Raw genomic sequence first — 20,323 nt, 5'->3', positions numbered from 1 at the left:
TGAAATGTTGGCTCTGGACTACAGTAGACCACGTTACTTGATACATTCTGTACTTCATAGTTTACAAAATCAAAACACAGCATTTGAGTTCCTCTCTTTTAAAGGATGTTCCATCAGGGGTGCCTGGGTGGCTTAGTCGGCTGAGCGTCTGACTCTTGACTTTGGCTCCAGTCATGACCTCAGTGTTGTGAGACTGAGCCCTGTGTTGGGTTTCATGCTGAGCACAGGGAGTCTGCTTAAGGTTCTCTCTGTCTCTCTTCCCTCTGCGCACCCCCACACCTCACTCTTCTAAAAAAAAGATGTTCCATCAAAGCTGACTTTCCTTCCATCCTAACGTCGATGCCTAGAACACAGAGGCCACTGTGGTTGGTGTGTGTCTGTGTAGCTGGAACTAAATAGTCACTTGTCCTTGGAAGAAAAGTGGTGGGAGGCAAGGTTTCCTAGGGCCAAATTCTCACTCACAAGTATTTACTGTCCCAGCAACTCTAACTTTTGAATAGTATTCTACAACTCTTTAAAAAGAGTCCTTTTATAATCACCGGACCAGTACTAACTAGAGAAATGTGGTCAGGGCTCCCAAAACCTGTTACACAGCTTATGTTTAAAGAGAGGAAAAGAGGGGCACCTGGCTGGCTCAGTCGGTAGAGTGTGGGAATCTTGACCTTGGAGTTGTGAGCTCAAGCCCCACATTGGGTGTAGAGATTACTTAAAAATAAAAAATCTTTAAAAACAAAAAAAAGGGGGGGGGAAGAATTCTCCTCGAACTTGTGCTGCTTGTTTCAAGCCTTGTCTTTGACACTTCCCAGCGCATTCCCCGTGGGCGGGGCCCATTAGGGCTGTCGCCATCACTGTGCCACTGGTGGTCATCTCGGCCCTTGCAACCCTCTTCACTGTGATGTGCCGCAAGAAACAGCAAGGTATCTCTTTGTGTGGTGTGTCCCCCCCAGGTTGGCAAGACATCGGCCAACCGAGGGAGCCTGGGAGTCCTTGGGCCCTTGGTACCACCGCCCCACCCTGGCCCCCAACCAAATGGGCATCTGGGAGACCACATAGGTCCTGTAGTTCCTACCATTCAGATACTTGACCTTTAGCCTCAGGAGCTGTGAACATGAAGCCATAACTCTGTTCCCAAACTCAGGATAGTCAATTCAAGAACGTAAATGAAGTCTAAAAGTACGAGTAAGGGTAGAGGCAGGGCTTAATGACTTATAAAAGGCAGGTGTTGGGAGGGAACTTTTTGGGGACCTTGGAAATGTTTTCTATCTTGATCTGAGTGATGGTTACATAGGTATATACTTAGATAAAAGCTTACTGAGATTACTCTTAAGACTTAGGCATTTTACCTTTGTAAGTTATACCTCAATAAAAGGGTTTTCTTTTGTTTTTTTGTCTTTTTTTTTTTTTTTTCTTTTAAAGAAGGTGAGCTCTGACAGTGCTTAATGGGTCTGGTAGGTACACTTGGTTGCAAGACCTGCTTCTGGGTGCTCTCTGCTGACCAGGGTGGTCCCGGCAGTTTTCTTGGCTTACCCGAGGTATTTGTTGCTCCACTGGAGAAATCAGCTGTCCTGTTTCCAGTGGGGACCCCAGGGGCTGGGGACTGGGAGTATCAACTGTTGCTTCTTGAAGATGGCATTAGGTCCCGAGTCTTAAGGCACAGGACAAAGCATTGCTCGTAGGCATCAACCCTATCTTCTTTTCCAATTTAGAAAATATATATTCACATTTAGATGAAGAGAGTTCTGAGTCCTCCTCGTACACCACGGCGCTCCCCAGGGAGAGGCTCCGGCCGAGGCCAAAGGTCTTCCTCTGCTATTCCAGCAAAGATGGCCAGAATCACATGAACGTCGTCCGGTGTTTTGCCTACTTCCTCCAGGACTTCTGTGGCTGTGAGGTGAGGGATCTGAAGTCTCTTCTTTCTCCCTGGGCAGGACATGTGCCCCCATGCTCTCAGCATCTCTCCCTCCCTCCAGGCCTCCTTGGGTGACACCTGCCCTCCTCTGGTGCCTAGCTCCCTTCCAAATTGGGGTCAGCCTCACACTCCTCCTTCAGTCTGTCCTGCCCATCACCAGCACTAAATGTTTCCTAACCCTTAGTCCTAACCCTGACATACTCCTGCTCAAAAGCCTTTCGTGGCACCTACCTGGCAGGAAGTTTGATAAACATCAAGAAGACCGTGCAATTGCATGGAGGGGAATGGCATGTATCCTGGGAACATGGAACAGGAACAGGGGGAAGTTGGTCACTCAAGACATCTTGGTGAACGTTGACAGGTCAAAGAGAGGATGGAAGATTAAGCAGTGGGTTTAGACAATACTTTGGAGGAGTTTTGCTAAGAAGGGAGAACAATAATGTGTCAAGGACTCAAATGGTCAGCTCCCAGTTTCTTGTCTGTTTTCCTGAGTTAAGCTATGAATCTGTAGCTTTTCTATAATGTCATAGTGCTAATTTTAGAGGGAAGTTTGAAGCTCTCATGGAAGGCATACTCTGTTTCTTACCATTGCAAGAACTGTACAATAACTGTTATGAAAGTTATTTGTGCTTTGATACTGCGGCTGGTAGGTTTCTTAGTCTCTCCACGTGGCAAGGCTGCCCCCTAGTGTCCATAACGCCTAATTACAAGGCTGACACATGAAGCTGGGGAGATAGGCAGATCCAAATGGGTACTGAAAAACCAACTGCAACCTCTAGCTGGTGCCACAGTCTTCAGACGACCCATGTGCTCTGCTTTGTAACTAACTAGCCTCAGGGGGAAAATGCCTTCCAATTATGAGTATAGTACTTACTGTAGGAATTTTTGAAACTGAAAAAGATGACTCCAAAAATGGCCTGTAATCTTACCCTGGAGAAAGAGGAAGCACAGTTAGTATTTGGTATATTTCCTTCCCAGTTTTTTTCTACATCGATGAACTCATGCATACAGTTTTGCATTTGGGGTGGATTAGGATGTTTTTTCTGTCTTTTCATTTAATAACTTTTTATACTATTGAAAGTTCTATGTAAACTGCAATTTTATTTTTTAAAGTTTGTATTTAAAGCCCGTCAGTTAACATACAGTGTAATATGAGTTTCAGGTGTACAATATAGTGATTTACCACTTCCATACAACACCCAATGCTCATCACAACGAGTGCACTCCTTAATCCTCAGCCCCATCCCGTATTTCACCCCTTCCCCGCATCCATCTTCCCTCTGGTAGCCATCAGTTTGTTCTCTAGAGTTAAGAATCTGTTTCTTGGTTTGCCTCTCCCTTGTTACCCCTTAGGATCATTTTTGTTTCTTAAATTCCAAATAGGAGTGAAATCACATGGTGTTTGTCTTTCTCTGACTGACTTATTTTGCTTAGCATAATACTCTAGCTCCATCCATGTCATTGCAAGTGGCAAGATTTCATTCTTTTTTATAGCTGAATAATATTCCATTGTATCTATATACACACTGCATCTTTATCCATTCATCAGTCGATGGACATTTGGACTCTTCCCATAATTTGGCTATTGTTGATAATGCTGCTATAAACATCAGCCTTTAAATTAGTATTTTTGTATTCTTTGGGTAAATACCTAGTAGTTCAATTGCTGGATCGTAGGGTAGTTCTATTTTTAACTTTTTGAGGAACCTCCTTACTGTTTTCCAGAGTGGCTGCACCATGCAATTTTAAATAACCACATGATCCATAATACCAATTCATTCTAATTGAGTTATTTCAATTAGTTCAATTTTGCCTCATTTCTGATGATTTTTCAGAGCTAGAAGCCTGGAAATGGAATTGCTGGGTCAAAGATAGAAACATTTTAAAAATGTTTGGTATATACTCCCAGTTAGCCTTTAGAATGTATAATGCTAGTGAGAATTAAGGGAGTATAAGACGATTCAGGATTGTTTTTGGCAAGTGGGTGGATCTTGGGGACCTTCTTTAGAGCCAAAGAGGAAGACAAAGTTATTTCAGAACCCCCTTTTCTGTAAGAGACTGTGGCTCCCATTCAGGCGTAGCCACAGAGAATTCATTTTTGAACTGCAGAAGGAAAGAGGCTGATAAAACTGCCAAGAGACGTTTTCAGCAGAATCAGATGAAAATGATCTGAGAAGGTGAAGCCCTCTGAGGGGCACATGCATGCCTGGTTTTCTTTCCTTTGTTGGTGCCCCTCCCCCCAGCTCCTGGAACCTCTTTGGGGTTAAAGGTCTTATATGGATATGACCCCCATAGATTGCTATGAAATCATGGTGGGAGGTGCCAGTCACTCACAGGTGAGCTAACCAGAGTGGCTGCGTTACTGCAGTCTACCACCCTCCTCTCTGGCCATTGACAGACTGGTAAACAGCATAGTTGACCCTGGGGCTGTGAGAGTGGCCAAGGGGATCTTCTTTGTCCATCACGCTGTCTGGATGTGAGTCAGCCAGCATCATGGGCAATTCTGACATCCAGATCTCAGCCCCATTTTCTGCCTGCTTTGGGGTCCCTCACCCAGGCCCATCCATCATCACCTTCCAGCTTTGTCTTCAGGATCTGCTGCACTTACCACCGTAGACCGACCCCAGGGCGCCCATTCAAGGGGCTCACTAGCACACTCAAAGTCCCTTGAGGGCCTCACTTGGGATAGGCGACTTTGGCAGGTTGCTAGAAGCTCTGTGTGTCCATCTTTTCCCTCATACGGTGAGAGCAGGAATGGCCCCCACACTAGGCTGAAACAAGGGCACAATGCAGAGGACCTGGCATGTGACTATCACCCACAGAATGTTAGCTAGTCCCAGATCCCAGCATCCCAGAGCCTGCACGCAGCAAGGCTGATAATACTTAAAGGACAAATGATGGGACCTTCTTGTAACCCTCTTGTTTTTTGTTACCCGACTCCCCAGGCTGTGTAGGTGAATGAGGTCTGTGTTCTCTTTCCAGGTGGCTCTGGACCTGTGGGAGGACTTCAGCCTCTGCAGAGAAGGGCAGAGAGAATGGGTCATCCAGAAGATCCACGAGTCCCAGTTCATCATCGTGGTGTGTTCCAAAGGCATGAAGTACTTTGTGGACAAGAAGAGCTGCAAGCACAAGGGCAGCGGCCGGGGCTCGGGGAAAGGGGAGCTCTTCCTGGTGGCCATGTCCGCCATAGCTGAAAAGCTCCGCCAGGCCAAGCAGAGCTCCTCAGCCCAGCTCAGCAAGTTCATCGCCGTTTACTTCGATTATTCCTGCGAGGGCGATGTTCCCGGCATCCTGGACCTGAGCACCAAGTACAAGCTCATGGACAACCTTCCCCAGCTCTGTTCCCACCTGCACTCCCGAGACCACGGCCTCCCGGAGCCGGGGCAGTACCCGGGACAGGTGAGCAGAAGGAACTACTTTCGCAGCAAGTCCGGCCGGTCCCTTTACGTCGCCATATGCAACATGCACCAGTTTATCGACGAGGAGCCCGACTGGTTTGAGAAGCAGCTCGTCCCCCTCCGTCCTCCCCCCCTCCACTCCCGGGAGCCGGTGCTGGAGAAGTTTGACTCGGGCTTGGTGTTAAATGATGTCGTGTGCAAACCAGGGCCCGACGGCGATTTCTGCCTCAAGGCTGAGGCCGCGGTCCCCGGGGCGCTGGCCGACTCGCCCTCGGAGGGCCCGCACTTGGGCCTGGACCAAGACGCGGAGGCGGGGCCCGGGCCGGGGGGTGGCTCGGTCCTGCGGCCGCTGCTGCACCCCGGGAAAGCCGCCAGCCCCTCAGACATGCCTCGGGACTCGGGCATCTACGACTCGTCAGTGCCCTCCTCGGAGCTGTCCCTGCCCCTAATGGAAGGACTCTCGGCAGATCAGACAGAAACATCTTCGCTGACAGAGAGCGTGTCGTCCTCCTCCGGCCTGGGTAAGGCGCGTGGGAGCCGACAGTGCCTTTGGGTTGGGTTCCGGATACAGGCCACAGCCTTTGTCCCTAATTCCCAAATCCATGCAAGTGTTTTTCTAATTTGGGTGCGGACTCATTGGCAATGAAGCTTATGGGAAGTACCAAGACTCCAATGATAGTATCAATTTATTCTAGGCAATGGGGATGTTCACATGTGTGAGCTGTAGGAATACTGAGGCTAAGTTAGGGTGAGCTGCCCGGCCCCTGAACTCCACAGGCCTCTGGCTACCAAGACAGAGCTTGCCCCAGAGGTACTGGATGAGCATCTCTGGACCTGTATCTTTGTTGGGATTTGTAGTGTTTGCCACCCCTTACCAATGCCAATGCTTTAAAAGCCACATCTTTTAATGATCCTGGGGTTGATGGGCACAGTGTTTTCTCCATCACAGTTCACTCAGCACAAGGCCAAGTGAGAGGGCCCTCTGGAGAGCCCGGCCCCCCCCGGGGAGCACCAGCAGGATGCCATCTGGAGCTGTTCCTTACAGTGCCTGTGCCTAGCTGGAGTCATGCATGCAAAGCCTTGACCTTCAACTAAGGGAACCTGTCAGCAGGATGAGACTGCCCTGTCTTGAGTTGGTTGGGGGGCTTGCCTCACTCATAAAGCCCATGGTCCAAACCCAGATTCAGCCACATTCTGGCCTGAGCCCCCGGCCAGGTGAAGTACAATGATGTGTGGCTTTGCCCTGTCTTCTTTCCTTAGGTGAGGAGGATCCTCCTGCCTTCCCTTCCAAGCTCCTCGCCTCTGGGGCATGCAAAGCAGAACCTGGTTGCTGCAGCTACACTGGTGAACTCCACGTGGTCGCCCCTTTGTAACAAAATGGAAGAAGAGTCTAAGCATTGCCACTTTAGCTGCTGCCTCTCTCTGGTCCCCCAGCTCTTCTCTCTGGTTGTGCAGTCCACTTGGAGCTGAGGTCTCCGACAAGGATATTTGGAGTGAAATTTGGGCCAGTACTTGCTCTCCTTGCCCCATCCCTCTACCTGCTATCTTGGCAAAGTCTCCAATTTTCTAAAATCATATGGATATCTCTGAAAGGCATATCCGTAAGGTCCGACAGCAGCTTGTCCCGTTAGGTCAGACCTTGGATTAGAGCCAGTTCGGGGAGGTAGGGAGGAAACATGCACAGAGAAACAGGAACATACCTGCACTGATCACTCAGATTTTATTTATCTCTGCAAACTTTGCCTGTTTGCTGTTGGCTACTTTGATTTGAAATGCTTTGTGGGAGAAGCACTTTTAGTACCATTCTAGCCACAGAAATTAAGTGCCAGTCTATCTGGAATCCATGTTGTTACGGATGATGTTCTTGTCTGGTTTTGGTGTAGAATTTACAGTGCTATGGATGTCAGAAAAGCTCCGAGTCAAAGGTCCAGAAGGGAACTGAGTATATGACCACCTTTCATAAAATGAGTCTTTATGTATTAGGGGTACCTTGGCTGCCTGAGGTGGGGGCTGCGGGGTCAGGCTGACCAAACTGAGTTTTTTCTGACATAGGTTGGTCATTGTGCAGAAAGCACCAAAACTCAGAGCACAGGACCACTTCTCGGTCTGAGTAGGCATCATGTGGGGGCCAGATCTGCCTGCCAAGTTTCCCTGGGTTCCATTTACTGTGCAGTATCTCAGATGTTGCTGCCTGGAAGTTTATTTTTAAAAGACGAATACCCAACTGGGCTGTCTTACTGGAAGCTGGAGTTCATGCTCCAGTGGGCTTCTGATCGAAAGCTGTGTCCAGAATATTAGGGACCAGGATCAACTGAAATATGGCCATGTATGCAGGTGGCGGCTGCTTACTTTGCTGAACTGCTTTCGACTAATAATAAGTCTCATTTTAAGAAGGTGAGAGGGAGAGAACTGTCACAAAGTTGAGTGTGCTCTTCTAATAGCATCTGAAGAAGACAGGAGACCTGAAGTCATTGAATTCTTAAATCTTAAAGCACTCTCCCCCCACCCTACCCCCCAACAACCCAGCCTGTGAATCATGTTTCACTGTGTGTTTCTGTTGTACTTCCCCAGTTTAAGATTTGTCTCTTGTGCTCTCTTCTACCAAAAATAGCTATTAAGAGCTTAGGGAGAAAGAATTTGCTTTAAGAAGGAAAAGTAAATATTTTGTTTCTGTGAATGATGTTTCTACAGATTTTCTGTTTCCAAAAGGGAAAACAGTTGTTCAAATCCTATTGGTCTATTAGGTGTGTGGGTAATGATGCCTTGGTCTTCCCTGTGGAAACCCTTCTCCCCATGTCCTTGAGGGGTTGTGAGCATCCTTCTCCACCTTTTTCATGGGTGCCTTTGGATTTGGGCACCCTGCTTTTACTCAGCACTCACACAGGGGACCCTGGGTTTTATTCCTTTAGCAGATAGGACCAATATCAAGGGAGATACTAAGGAACATCTCAAGGAGGGGTGGGAGGTGGAACGGGGCATGACTTTTCCATCCAAGCACATGCTTGGCAGGTGGGGAAGGGAAGGCCTGCAGCCTTGCTGGAAAGAAGAGATGTGTGTGTATTTTTGATGCAAATGCCATGTTCTGGAAAGGCAGCTGACGGCTTCTTGGGAGAAGGACGTGCTTGTCTGTTCTCCGGCATCGAGTTTCCTGCAGCTGCTCTGAAGGGGAGACAAGTGAGCTGCAGAACTGTCTCCCCCATGAAACCAGGCATCTTGTTGGAGAAGAGATGTTCCATGTCACTGTGGAATCTGGGACACGTGCAGAGCTTCTGCCCCCATGTGACTGTCCTGCCATTCCGCCATCAGGATAAGTTCTGCAATGGAGATTGGTCAGTCCAAACTTGCTAACATTAAAATTCGTTTGGAGCATTATCAGAGAGATTGAGGCCAAGAAATGGTGCATGCTCCAAAGGAACCGCTAGGAGCTACTTTTAGGATATTCGGCTTTGCTCATAAAATGAGGCATCTGTGAGAAAGCGAGCCCCGGCATAGCATGGAGGACTGGGGGTTGGGGGGGAGCCATTGGCTGAGCTCCATGAGTGTGGGCAGAGAGGTTGCTAAATGAACTTACTTCTTACGAAAATGCAAGGGAAAAAATGTGCTAGACCAAAAATCAGGTCAAGTTTTAGTTTGGATTTAGGGTTTGGATACCTATTTTTAAGTACTAATGTTTATGTTCAACACAATCAGATTCTAACATACCAAGTAGCAAAACCATGGTATGAATGCCTAAGTCAGGCAAAGTTGAGGTGTCCCAACTTTGTGGTTTTGCCTTATTAGTTTCTCTCCTTCCCCTCCCCTTCACCTCCCTCACCCCTCCCCTCCCCTCCCCCTCCCTCCCCCTCCCCTCCCCCTCCTCCTTCTTCTCTTCTTCCCTCTCCATCTCGTGCAGGGAATGAGAACAGTTGCCTTGCAGATTAAGGCAAAAACATCTGTTTTAAGCAGAGCTGCATTCTTTGACTGACATTGTCCCAGATAAGGGAAATGATAAGACAGAATTCAGATAAAAGTTCTGCCAAATCACAGGCTTTTAGAAATTGGGGCTACAAGAATTAGAATATAGGGATGGTCTCCATGAAAAGCCATGATCCTGAGAATGAGAGGATTGTGTGGCTAAGACAGTTGGTGTCCTCTGGGCCGCAGACCGGAGGTAGGTACAAGGAACCAGGTAAGCAAGTCTTGAAAGGGAGTTGAAGGTAGGGAGCTAGTCGTTCATCTTAACTCACCAGTACCCTACAGAAAGGACTTAGCATCGGACATAGTCAGCTTTGCAGAGGGGGAGGGATCAGGGAGCTGGAAGCCCAGGTAAAGGTGTGCTTTTCTACCAGAGGTTGGCTCCAGGCAACAAGAACCACCTGGACAGACCCAGCCCAGCCACACAATGGGGGCCGAGTGTCCTCCAGAGGGCCAAATCCTGGGCCTTTGAGGCACATTGGTCTCCAGAAAGAATCGGAAGTCATTGAGGTCCAGGCCCAGGGTTGGGTGACCAGCTAGGTAATAGCATTTGAGCCAAAAATGAGATGGGGCCTTAAAGTCATGAGACAGGCTTTGGTTGACACATTAATAATAACTGAAGACAGTCCCAGAGCACAAGTTCAAAAAATGTCTTTAGCAACTATGACATCATTGGAATCAATGTGTAGTAGTTGAAGTTCATGTATGTTTGTATATCATGTTCGGTCTTGCTACTTCATTGCTGCAAATGTCTTTTTCTTTCTTCTTTTTTTTTTTTAAACCAACCCCTCATCTCAGGTTCCCAGACTTACGCACAGATAAACAAGAAGACTGTCCCTCCAAAAGTGTGGAGTTACATGATTTTCAGAACTTGCCCTTTTTTCAGAATTGAGCATCTTCTAAAAGAAACAAAGGAAGAAAAATGCTAAGAAATGATACACCCTCCTCTTAAAGAAAACCCCACGATCCCCAATAGCCTCAGCACTAATTTGGCTCTTTTAGGGGAGAATTATTCTTTGTGTCCTTATTGGAGAGAGGTGGACAATACCAATGTGAAGGTTATTAGCCTTTTCTGTTTTCTGTTGTTTGTGAAGACTGCTGTTCTTATAGCAGGTGTCTGCAGGGGGTGCCAGTGCAACAGGCCAGGAGTAATGATAAATAAGGTGTGGTGATAAATGGCAACCACCTGCCTTCTCTGTGTCAGAGAGACCATAGGGCCTGGTGGGGACTGTGGCAAACTGAAGTGCTTCCTGTCCCACCTGTAGGAAGGCAGCTCTTCCAGTCAGTTGTGGACATGCAGTGTTTACTGATTTTTCCATTTTTCAAGAGAAGCTTAGAGTATGGATTTTTTTTTTTTTTTAAGTAGGCTCCATACCCAACGTGGAGCCCAATGTGGGACTTGAACTCATGATCCTGAGATCAAGACCTGAGCTGATATCAAGAGTCGGACGCTTAACCCAACTGAACCACCCAGGCACCCCGAGAATCTGAATTTTTATATGAAAAATTACAATTTTTTAAAGTATTGGCAGTTAAATTTTTTTTCAATTCAGGCTCAGCAGAACACATGAGTGGGCCTGATTTGGCCCACTAGCTGCCAGTTTGCCACTTTTGCCTTGTAAGATTTGAAATGAAAAGCATTCATGGTAATTACAGTTGTCTGGTATCACCAGAAAATGATCTTGCTAAATGCAGCTGGTGGCTGGATTGCTTTTTCCCCACCTTGCTCCCCAAAGAAGTCTGATATGATTGTGAATGTATATTGATAATATACATAGAAACAAAGGAAGAAAAAAAGCTAAGAAATCAAGCCCTTGCAAAAACAAGAGCTATGAAGAATGGTTTAAGTAGGTGGGATTATTTACCACTGAAATAAAATTTACTCTTCATGGTGCCTTAAGAGAAAGGCAAGCCAGTTACTAATTTCAAAATCAGATTTATAAGGGGCGTCTGACTAGCTCAGTTGGTAGAGTGTGTGACTCTTGATCTTGGGGTTATAAGTTCAAGCCCCACATTGAGTATAGAGATTACTTAAAAAAATAAAACCTTAAAAAACAAAAAAAAATCAGATTTATGTTCTCCAATTTAAAAAACATAACACTTGGAACAATTTTCATTTAAACTGCACAACCTACAGGACGTATTTATAGTTTTAGTTCTTGGCTTAATAATTTTTTAAATGATGTGCAATTCTGAGCTTCAGCCAAGACTTAATGAGAAAAGCAGGGATTGTAGGGAATGGGGCAAGGAATCCCCGAGTGTCCACTAGAGCCAGGCCACTTGCATTGTCTTCTGTTTGAAATGATCTGTGAATTGACTCTGTTTTGGAGCTGTGAAACAGTATACGGAGAAAAGCTTTTCCTGATACTGAGAGATCAGTTAGGAGTCCTCGTGGGGTGTTGGGTCATCCTTTCTATGTCTCACCTCTTTTCCAGGCTCAGGGTGGAAATAAACAAAAGGAAGTCTGACTGTAAACCAATAGCTTGGATTCCAATTTCAGAGTTTTGGAGCTGGGAGAAAGTTTGGATTATCTAGCATGTCTTCCCCCCGCTGGTGTCAGCCGGGGCTGAGCCTGAATTATTTCAGACATATGGCTATGGATGGGATTCTGGATTTTCAGGGAGGGAAATTCAGTAACCTACCCTGCTGATCAGATAGTTCTTTGTACGTCTTACAGAAATTCAAACCAGCCTTCTTTTGTTCTGCACATTGTGGAAAAAGAACAGCTGGTTACCTTCCGTGTATTTGAAAACCGCAGTGAAGTCATCCCCCTGGTGTTTTTATTTCAGTGGTGAATAATCCCACCTACTTAAACCATTCTTCATAGCTCTTGTTTTGCAAGGGCTTGATAATTTTCACTGCTATTCTGTGTCTCGGCTTCATGCTCAGTTTGGTTGTGCAAACAGAACATGGTGCCTTACTCACGTTGGTGCCTTGTGAAGGCCAAGCTCAGGATGGGGATTACAGGGAAATCCTCACGTGCCTGGCTTCTCTTACTGCTTAAAACTATAGTGGCACTTTTAGAAAGTGGTATATTGCCTGTATTCATTTTGAGGATTACTTGATCGCCACATCCGGTCCCCCACCCCTGCCCTGCCCAGCAATAGCCTGTTATGTTTTCCTCCCCCTCTTGTGGTCAGTCACTTGGTACTTATTCCTGATGTGTTTAATGCCATTCCTGAGCTTCTTCAAGACCAACTCTCACCTTCTGAGTGGCAGCTCCCCCGCCCTCCCAATTATAGATTCTATTTTTACATATCTCTAGACATCACCTTTAATTCGTGACTCACAATATTAGTTTAACCACTGGCAGGATCGAGAGCAGTTGCTAAGGGCTAATTTGCAAAGAGAGTGAGGGAGGACCTCTTGGCAATTTTGGCCAGTTGCCTCCCCTCCTGTTCTTTGGTTCCTCCCTGAAATTCGGCTGGGACCGCAGACTCCCCCAGGAGCTTTCCTGGGTTCTGAAGGGCTGGGGCCATGACTCTGAATTGACTCAGCACTGTGTTTGCACAATCAGAAGTCTGACAAAAGCAATCCAATTATGATCATATCTGATGTTTATGTCAAATAAAATTTCAGTCGAGAAGATTCAAAGAAGCATTCTTCTGTTTGTACACGATGGGGACAAAGTTGGCTTCTCCATCCGTAAGACAAAAAAATTATCGTGTCACACAAACCTGTAACTGTTATTTAAAAGTTTTGTTTTTTTCCTCAAGAAAAAACATGGTGAGTCTGGACAGAGCAAAAATTTTTGTAAAAACCACATGTGTTCATTTAGAGGGTAGGTAACTTCTATTTTCTTTCTTTTCTTTTTTTTTTTTAACTACAGAAGCTCCCTGTTACTACATTCTGGGTGTGTGTGTGGGGGGGAAGCCTGTGGAACGTGAACATGGTGATTGTTGTCATTGTCTTTGTTTCATCTTTAAGATTGTCCTTGGTGGGGTTTGGAGGAATAGTGAGCACTGACAGACTGTAGCAGTGTGCTGTATTTTTACATTGAAAACGATGTCTTATTTGATTTGTACATAACTGTAAATAGGTGACAGTAGGTCACAGCTGACATCTGCAAAATGTTGTTTTTGTACCTTAGAATTTCTGCACCAAATAAAATGTTTTAAGATCGCAGTGGTTCATTAGTCTGCATCATCTTTCCTGTTTGCTGAGGAGCTGGGTGCCTGGCACAGCTTTCTGAGGGCTCTGCCTCTGAGAAGAAGAGAGATCCAGGGTGAGGAGGCGAGGGCCGCCAGTACGTCTTGCTCGGGAAACCTGCTGCCTTGACCATTTGCCTTGCCCTCCGGCGGGCAGTTGTGTATTGCCTGTGTGGGGTCAGGAACAGGGATATTCATGTCAAGGAGAAAGTCGACTGTCAGAACAAATGGACCTTCTTTTCAGAAATTTGAAAAGAAGGGCGCCGGGGTGGCTCAGTCCACTGAGCTTCTGACTCTTGGTTTCGGCTCAGGTCATGATCCTGGGGTTCCAGGATGGAGCTCTCTGTCGGGCTCCCTGCTCAGCGGGGAGTCTGCTGCTCCCTCTGCCCTCCCCCTGCTCTCTCTCTCTCTAAAATAAATAAATCTTAAAAAATTTTTGAAAAGGAGTGGGAGCCACGAATGCCCTGCCATCCAATTAAAGTGCCTTCTCATTCTTCTGATAGACATTCTCTCACCTCCTGTGTGCCCCTGCTCTGTGAGTTCATGTCTTGAGGTCCATTCTCAGCTCTGCTTCTGCCACTGTGACCCTGTGGCTGCACTTCTGGGCCTCAGTTTCTCATCTCTAGAATGGGCCAGTCGAAGGCGCTCCCTCACGGGGTGGTGAATGGAACAGGGTGGTGAATGTGAAGTGCTTACTGGCACATAGTTGGTGCTCCGAAAATGACAGGGTCCCAGGAGGGGACAACGAGTGGTAAGAAATAGGAAGGACACAGAATACAAGCCTCCTAGCCATTGCCTGGAAAGACCGTGGTGGAAGTGCTGGGTCTTGGGAGCATTGGGTTTTCCCTGTTTGCTTGTCCTCCACCCCCCACCCCACCCCGGAGTGGTTAAAAAACAGCTCCGAGTGAAGCACTGCTGGTTGCCAAGAGGAGGAAATTCTGTCATGTTCTTGCCTCCAATCTTTGGCATAACCGTCATTTTCCTGTTCATATTCACTCAGGAGACTGCATGGTTTGCCCATTTCTTTCTTTCCTGTGCTCTCTGCCATTTCTCCATATTTTTAAGAGCCAACCTTTGAGTGCCCAGTGCTTTACATGCCATTGTCCCATTTACTTTTATCAGTTACTCTGCTATGTGGCTAATCTTACTGTCCCCATTTTACAGATGAGGACACTGAGGCTCAGAGAGGCTCTGTCTTACTCCTGATCTCACAGCTCGATAGTAGCAGAGCTGGGATAGAAGCCGCAGCAAAGCCCTGCCTAGGCTGCTCACATGTCCCCTTGGTAAAGGTCTGGCTGTCCAGGTAGGTAGGGGTGGACTTGAAAGTGTCCATGTGGTCAAAGGCAATAGAGAGCTTTCCCATAACCTTGGGTGGGTGGAAGAAAGGAAGTGAGGACAACCACGGGATTCTCGCTCCTGCTCTGAGTGCTTTTTGGTTCTTTCCTCACCACAACCCAACACGCAAGGTACTATTAGCACCCCAATTTTTGAGAGTCTGAGGCCTAGAAATCAGGTAGCTTTGCCAAGAGCACAAGCAAGGAATCAGCAGCACAGACATTCATTTGTCTGATTGAAGCATCTTCATTCTTAACCAATACACCTCAATATAGTTTATAGGATGAAGAAAAGACCTGGGGTAGCAAGTTTTGGTGACTTGGTTCCCTTATCTAAATATTGAGAGTCTGTTACACAGCTTAAGCAAACAGATCTGGAGAGACTCAATTGGAAGATTAGGCAGATGCTGGAGTAAGTATTTTCTTTCCTATTAGTGGGGTTGGGGGAGATTCCTTTTTGGACAGCAGAGAAACCCTAATTTTTACCACACTGGTAGAAAACAGTCTGTTTTTACACCTGCTTCATTTTCTTTTTCTTTCAGTTTTTTAAAAAAGTAATCTTTACACCCAACATGGGGCTCAAACTCATGGCCCCACTATCCAGAGTCACATGCTCTACGGATTGAGCCAGGCACTCCTGTTTGGGGTTCTTATAATTGCCAACATCTGTGTGGCCTCGCCACTGGTTTTACTTTGTTTTAGAAATGCAAACTTTAAATGTAGCAAAGACCAGCTTCCCTTGCAGGCTTTAATTAGGAGAATTTCATTTGCTTTAGTTGAATAAGGGACTACTGGCAATAAGCTAAGCAGATGGAGGAGGGAGATGTAAAAATACATCTTTGCTGTCCTGGGCATCAGTGGGTCTTCAATAAATGTCTGTTTCCCGCCCCTACCTCCAGCATACCCTGTCCTCACTGTTCACAGGAACAAAATCAGAAGTGGTCCCAGAATAGAGTAGTAGGTGGAGGGTGCAGTGAAGGAGAGAAGGACACAAACATGAGGTAAGGCCTTTTGCAATGAAACAAAATTCAAATAGGGTCTTTGGGATTAATGGAAAGTAATGCCAGATCAGTGAGCTTGGCTCCCTAGCCTCTTTCTGGGGGGGATGTTGCACCAGTTTTCACATTTATAGATGACACAACCCTCTTACAACATCTCAGAGTCTAAAGTATGTAGTGGGAATACAGTAATGGGTAAGATGCAAACATGATCCCTTCCCTCCTGAGTCCACCTCATTGTATATATGGGAGTGTCGGCAAGACACCCAATTGCTCTGAGCCTGTTTGTTCATCGGCAAGACAGGACTAATACCGACTGCATGGAGGTTATTGTGAGGATCAAATGAGATGGGGTCTATAAAGCACCCATGGCCGTGCTTGGCAAGTGCCTGGCACTTGGTAAATAGTGACTTAGTAATCATTCTGTGGAAAAGGAAGACTTGGGTTCTGTGGGGGTCAGAATGAGATGGGCGGGAGACAGTTCCCTGCTCATAGGAGCTTCAGCCCAGGGACTTTGTCAGGTGCTAAGATTAAGCATCTTATCCCCTAAGAGAAGAGAATGGATCCATGCCTGGCTGTTGAGGTGTTGGTTCAGGAAGGATGGGTTGGCAGTTGGGGAGGGGAAGGTGCTCCCGGCAAAATTAAATGAAGACAGTAATGCTGGGTGGGGTTCTTGGTAGTTGAACGTATGTAGCCTGTGTCGGCTGACTGGTCTCTGAGATCTGCTCATGTTCCATTCACCAGGCTCCTTTTCTCTTGGTCACCTGTCAGCCCCAATAAAGACACATTTTTCTAGACTTGCTGCTTCAAGGAGCCCGTGCCAGGCAGACGGACACGCCCTACTCAAGATGTGAACAAAAGCTGGGATTGTTTCTCTAACTATCGGTAATAGCTTAGGGGAATTCTCAGCTTTTTAGAAGTTGAAGGGGGTGGAGAAGAGAAGTGGTCCTCCAGGCTGGTTGGTCCTGCCTGGGGATTCCTGCTCTGGGTCAGAGACATTCCAGGTAGTGAGCAGGTGTCAGCTTTCAGACAAACCATAGATGCTTCCCACCAGTCTGGGCAAGGCCGGCCACGGAGGACTCACAGCAAAGAAAGGCAAGCACTCCCCGGCCGCAGAATGCAAACAGGCCGGTCCTGCCTCTGGTTTGTGAACCTGAAGTTAGATAGACTTAACGACCCTGCACATGTGTGTATAATTGTGCACTCTCATTGGCAAGAGTATTAATTTTTTTTATCATTGTGAATAAAATGGGGCTTTGGTCTCAGGCACCCTGAACTTAGATCTGTGTGACCCTGGCAGGTGACTTGACTTGGTTAGGACTTAGTTCCCACATCTGGAAGACAGGTCATTGGTCAATACCTCACAGGGCTGAATGTGAGGCCAGGCGGAGTTTGGGTACAGAGCCTAGCATGCGGTAAGCCCCTCTGCCTGTGGGGATGTGGTCACCTGGGGCAGGTTAAGGGGGTGCAGCTCTAAAAAGAGATCCCCTCGGGGTGCCTGGGTGGCTCAGTCGGTTGGGCGGCTGCCTTTGGCTCAGGTCATGATCCCAGGGTCCTGGGACTGAGCCCCGCATCGGGCTCGCTGCTCAGCGGGGAGATTGCTTCTCCCTCTCCCTCTGCCTGCCTCTCTGCCTACTTGTTCTCTCTCTCTCTCTCTCTGTCAAATAAATAAAATCTTAAAAAAATAAAATAAAAAGGGATCCCTAAATGTCTCCCTCGGCCCTGGCTGGGTGGCTGATGGGCTAAATAACCAATGTGAATTCCTATAGACATAGGAGGCCTTCGTTCTGAAAAGCAGGTGGCAGTGATCTCCATGACAGATGCCTACTTGATTAGATGTCACTCCCTGCTTGAAACTGCCAGTAGCCCTGGAAGTGAACCTTGATGTTCTGACCGGGCCCCTTGCCAACCTCTTCCCCTACTTCTCTATGGCCATACCAGAATTTTTTGAGATTCCTCACTCGTGTGTTCCTGCCTTGGAGCCTTTGCATACATTATTTGTTCTGCCTGAAACACACTCTCTCCCTGTCTTCATCCCTCCTTGGCTGTCAAACCTTCCCTGACTGTCCTCCACCCCACAGTCCACTCTGGTCTAGGTCCTGACACATGCCTTGAGGAGAACTTAGCTCAGCTTGTGTGATTATGTGATGGGCCCTCTTGCCCACAAGAATGGCTGCTCCTTGAGGGACGGCTGTGTCACTTACAGAGTCCTTCCTTTGGGGCTGGGCTCAGATTCTACTTCTTTTTTTAATTTTTAAAAAATTTTTATTGTTATGTTAATCGCCATACATTACATCATTAGTTTTTGATGTAGTGTTCCATGATGCATTGTTTGTGCATAACACCCAGTGCTCCATGCAGAACGTGCCCTCTTTAATACCCATCACCAGGCTAACCCATCCTCCCACCCCCCTCCCCTCTAGAACCCTCAGTTTGTTTTTCAGAGTCCATCATCTCTCATGGTTCGTCTCCCCCCTCCGATTTCCCCCCTTCATTCTTTCCCTCCTGCTATCTTCTTTTTTTTTTCTTAACATATATCGCATTATTTGTTTCAGAGGTACAGATCTGTGATTCAACAGTCTTGCACAATTCACAGTGCTCACTCAGATTCTACTTCTTGAACCAGCTTGGGATCCCAGCCCTACCACTCAGCAGTCACTGGGGCAAGGCACTTCATCTTCCTGGTCCTCAATTTCCTCACCTGTTGGATGTGGGTAAAAATACATCTGCCTTATGAGGATAAAGCAGGTAGAGGGCATAGCCTGGTGCCTGGCACATGGCAGGTGCTCAAAACTGTTAATATTTGTCTCTGATGTCATCAAGAGTAAGTAAGCCCACAGCCCACTAGTAAATTTTAAAAGGTTTCCTGGAGGAGTAAACCGCATCTATTCCTTACTTTGCAAATTGAGGTAAGGTGCCTGGTCATTTACCATGATCCCCAGGGCTGGGAGCCCCTCGAATGACTTGCATTATCTCAGGGTTTCATTGCCTGTCGGTCCTAGATTCCTGTAGACACAGGGTTGGTCGGTGACATGGCATATATTAGAATCACCCTGGGGCGCCTGGGTGACTCGATCGTTAAGCATCTGCCTTCGGATCAGGTCGTGATCCCAGGGTCCTGGGATCGAGCCCCACATCGGGCTCCCTGCTCAGCGGGGAACCTGCTTCTCCCTCTCCCACTCCCCCTGCTTGTGTTCCCTCTCTCACTGTGTCTCTCTCTGTCAAATAAATAAATAAAATCTTAAAAAAAAAAAAAAGAATCACCCCTGTGGGTTGGGTGCCTGCGACTCTGCCAAGCACCGTGCTGTTGCCTGACTACATCACATCCTCCTGGTGCGACTTTGGAATCCTACATCGGGGCAGGGCCCAGGTTAGATTTGAACTTGGCCCCTCTCTGTCTTTCCACTCCACTGCTCAGGCTTGCTTCTCAGGTTTTCTTCTAACCCAGATTATGAGAACAGAAAGGGTCTGTTTTCAAAGAAACATTTTATTGGCCACTTGCAGAGCATTGCTTAGGTCCAAACAGTAAGACCAACACCTTAATCCTCGCACGGGCATCCCCATCCCCTGGGTGAGGACTGCACCAGGTGAGTGTTGCTTCATCAGCTGGGTGCTCCACACCTTCCAAAAGGGATCTCTATGTGTCCGTAAGGTGCTGCATGCAGAAGAGTTGAACGCCTTTCCCCGTAAACCCACTTCCACGTTTATCTTTAGGAAATAACCAGAAATGTGTGCCAAAATTTACTGTGCACAGGTTTTCATTGCCAAGCATTATTTATCCTGGATACTGAGAAATGGGGAGCAGACCAAGTATCAGTCAGACCGATTATAAGAAGAAGGCACATTCATACAAGTGGCCCTTACCAATCATGTTGTGGAAGAATACTTCGTGACAAAGGAAAAAGACTCACAGTAGGTTGAGGGAAAAATGAAGGACACAAATCAACAGCGGTTATCGCTAGGTGGTGTGCTTGTGGGTGAGTGTTATGCTATTCTTTAAACCTGTCAATATTTTCTACAGTTTTTAAAAGTTTTATTTATTTATTTTTAGGAATCTCTACGCCCAATGTGGGGCTCGAATTCACGCTGAGATCGGGTCGCTTGCTCTTCTGACTGAGCCAGCCAGGCTTCCCTCTACCTTGTTTTATGATAAGTGCCATGACATCATCAGAGTGTTTTCACCGTCCGGTCACACACGACAGTCCGTGCTCATGGTACTGGGCGGGCGCTGGGATGCCGGGGTGGGGGGTGTCTCATCCTCGCTCTCGTCCTCCGTGGTGCCTCCGCACGCGGTCACTTTCCCCAACTGTGCCACCCAGCGCCTCGCCGGGGCCCCCTGCTGCAGGCCATGTGGGGGCCTCTTGCCGATACCAGGCTTTCCCAGTTGAAGATATAGTGAGGTGACTGCCCTGGCCCCATTCCATCCTGTCTTGCAGAGTTAGAGGAGATGGGGCTGAATTCAAGAACAGGCCCTCCTGAACTGCTTCAAGGAGAAAAACTGGCTCATCATCAATGTCTTCTGGCCTTTCTGCCAGTTTCCAAACTGGGTGGATAGAAACACACGTTTCTTGCCATTCCTTCC

The 20,323-nt window shown here is 47.2% G+C and overlaps 1 protein-coding gene across 3 annotated transcripts in view; it reads left to right on the top strand.

Annotated features, from left to right (window-relative positions):
- Positions 1 to 13,381, top strand: part of IL17RD (interleukin 17 receptor D) — a 68,267-nt gene extending 54,886 nt beyond the window's left edge. For 2 of the 3 annotated variants that reach the window (XM_025885586.2, XM_073901408.1), the window contains 4 exons: positions 807 to 917; positions 1,707 to 1,891; positions 4,892 to 5,828; positions 6,568 to 13,381. In XM_025885586.2, the coding sequence (XP_025741371.1) occupies positions 807 to 917; positions 1,707 to 1,891; positions 4,892 to 5,828; positions 6,568 to 6,680 (1,346 nt within the window). In that variant the 3' untranslated portion in view covers positions 6,681 to 13,381. The remainder of the gene's footprint in view (positions 1 to 806; positions 918 to 1,706; positions 1,892 to 4,891; positions 5,829 to 6,567) is intronic. The other variant, XM_073901409.1, reaches the window with a different exon arrangement.
- The last annotated feature ends 6,942 nt before the right edge of the window (positions 13,382 to 20,323 follow it).

This window comes from Callorhinus ursinus, unplaced genomic scaffold (genome assembly GCF_003265705.2).
Source record: "Callorhinus ursinus isolate GAN/ISIS: 27379988/994484 unplaced genomic scaffold, GSC_fseal_2.0 scaffold15, whole genome shotgun sequence".
Lineage (NCBI taxonomy): Eukaryota > Metazoa > Chordata > Mammalia > Carnivora > Otariidae > Callorhinus > Callorhinus ursinus.
This window is presented reverse-complemented; position numbering and strand designations above follow the sequence as displayed.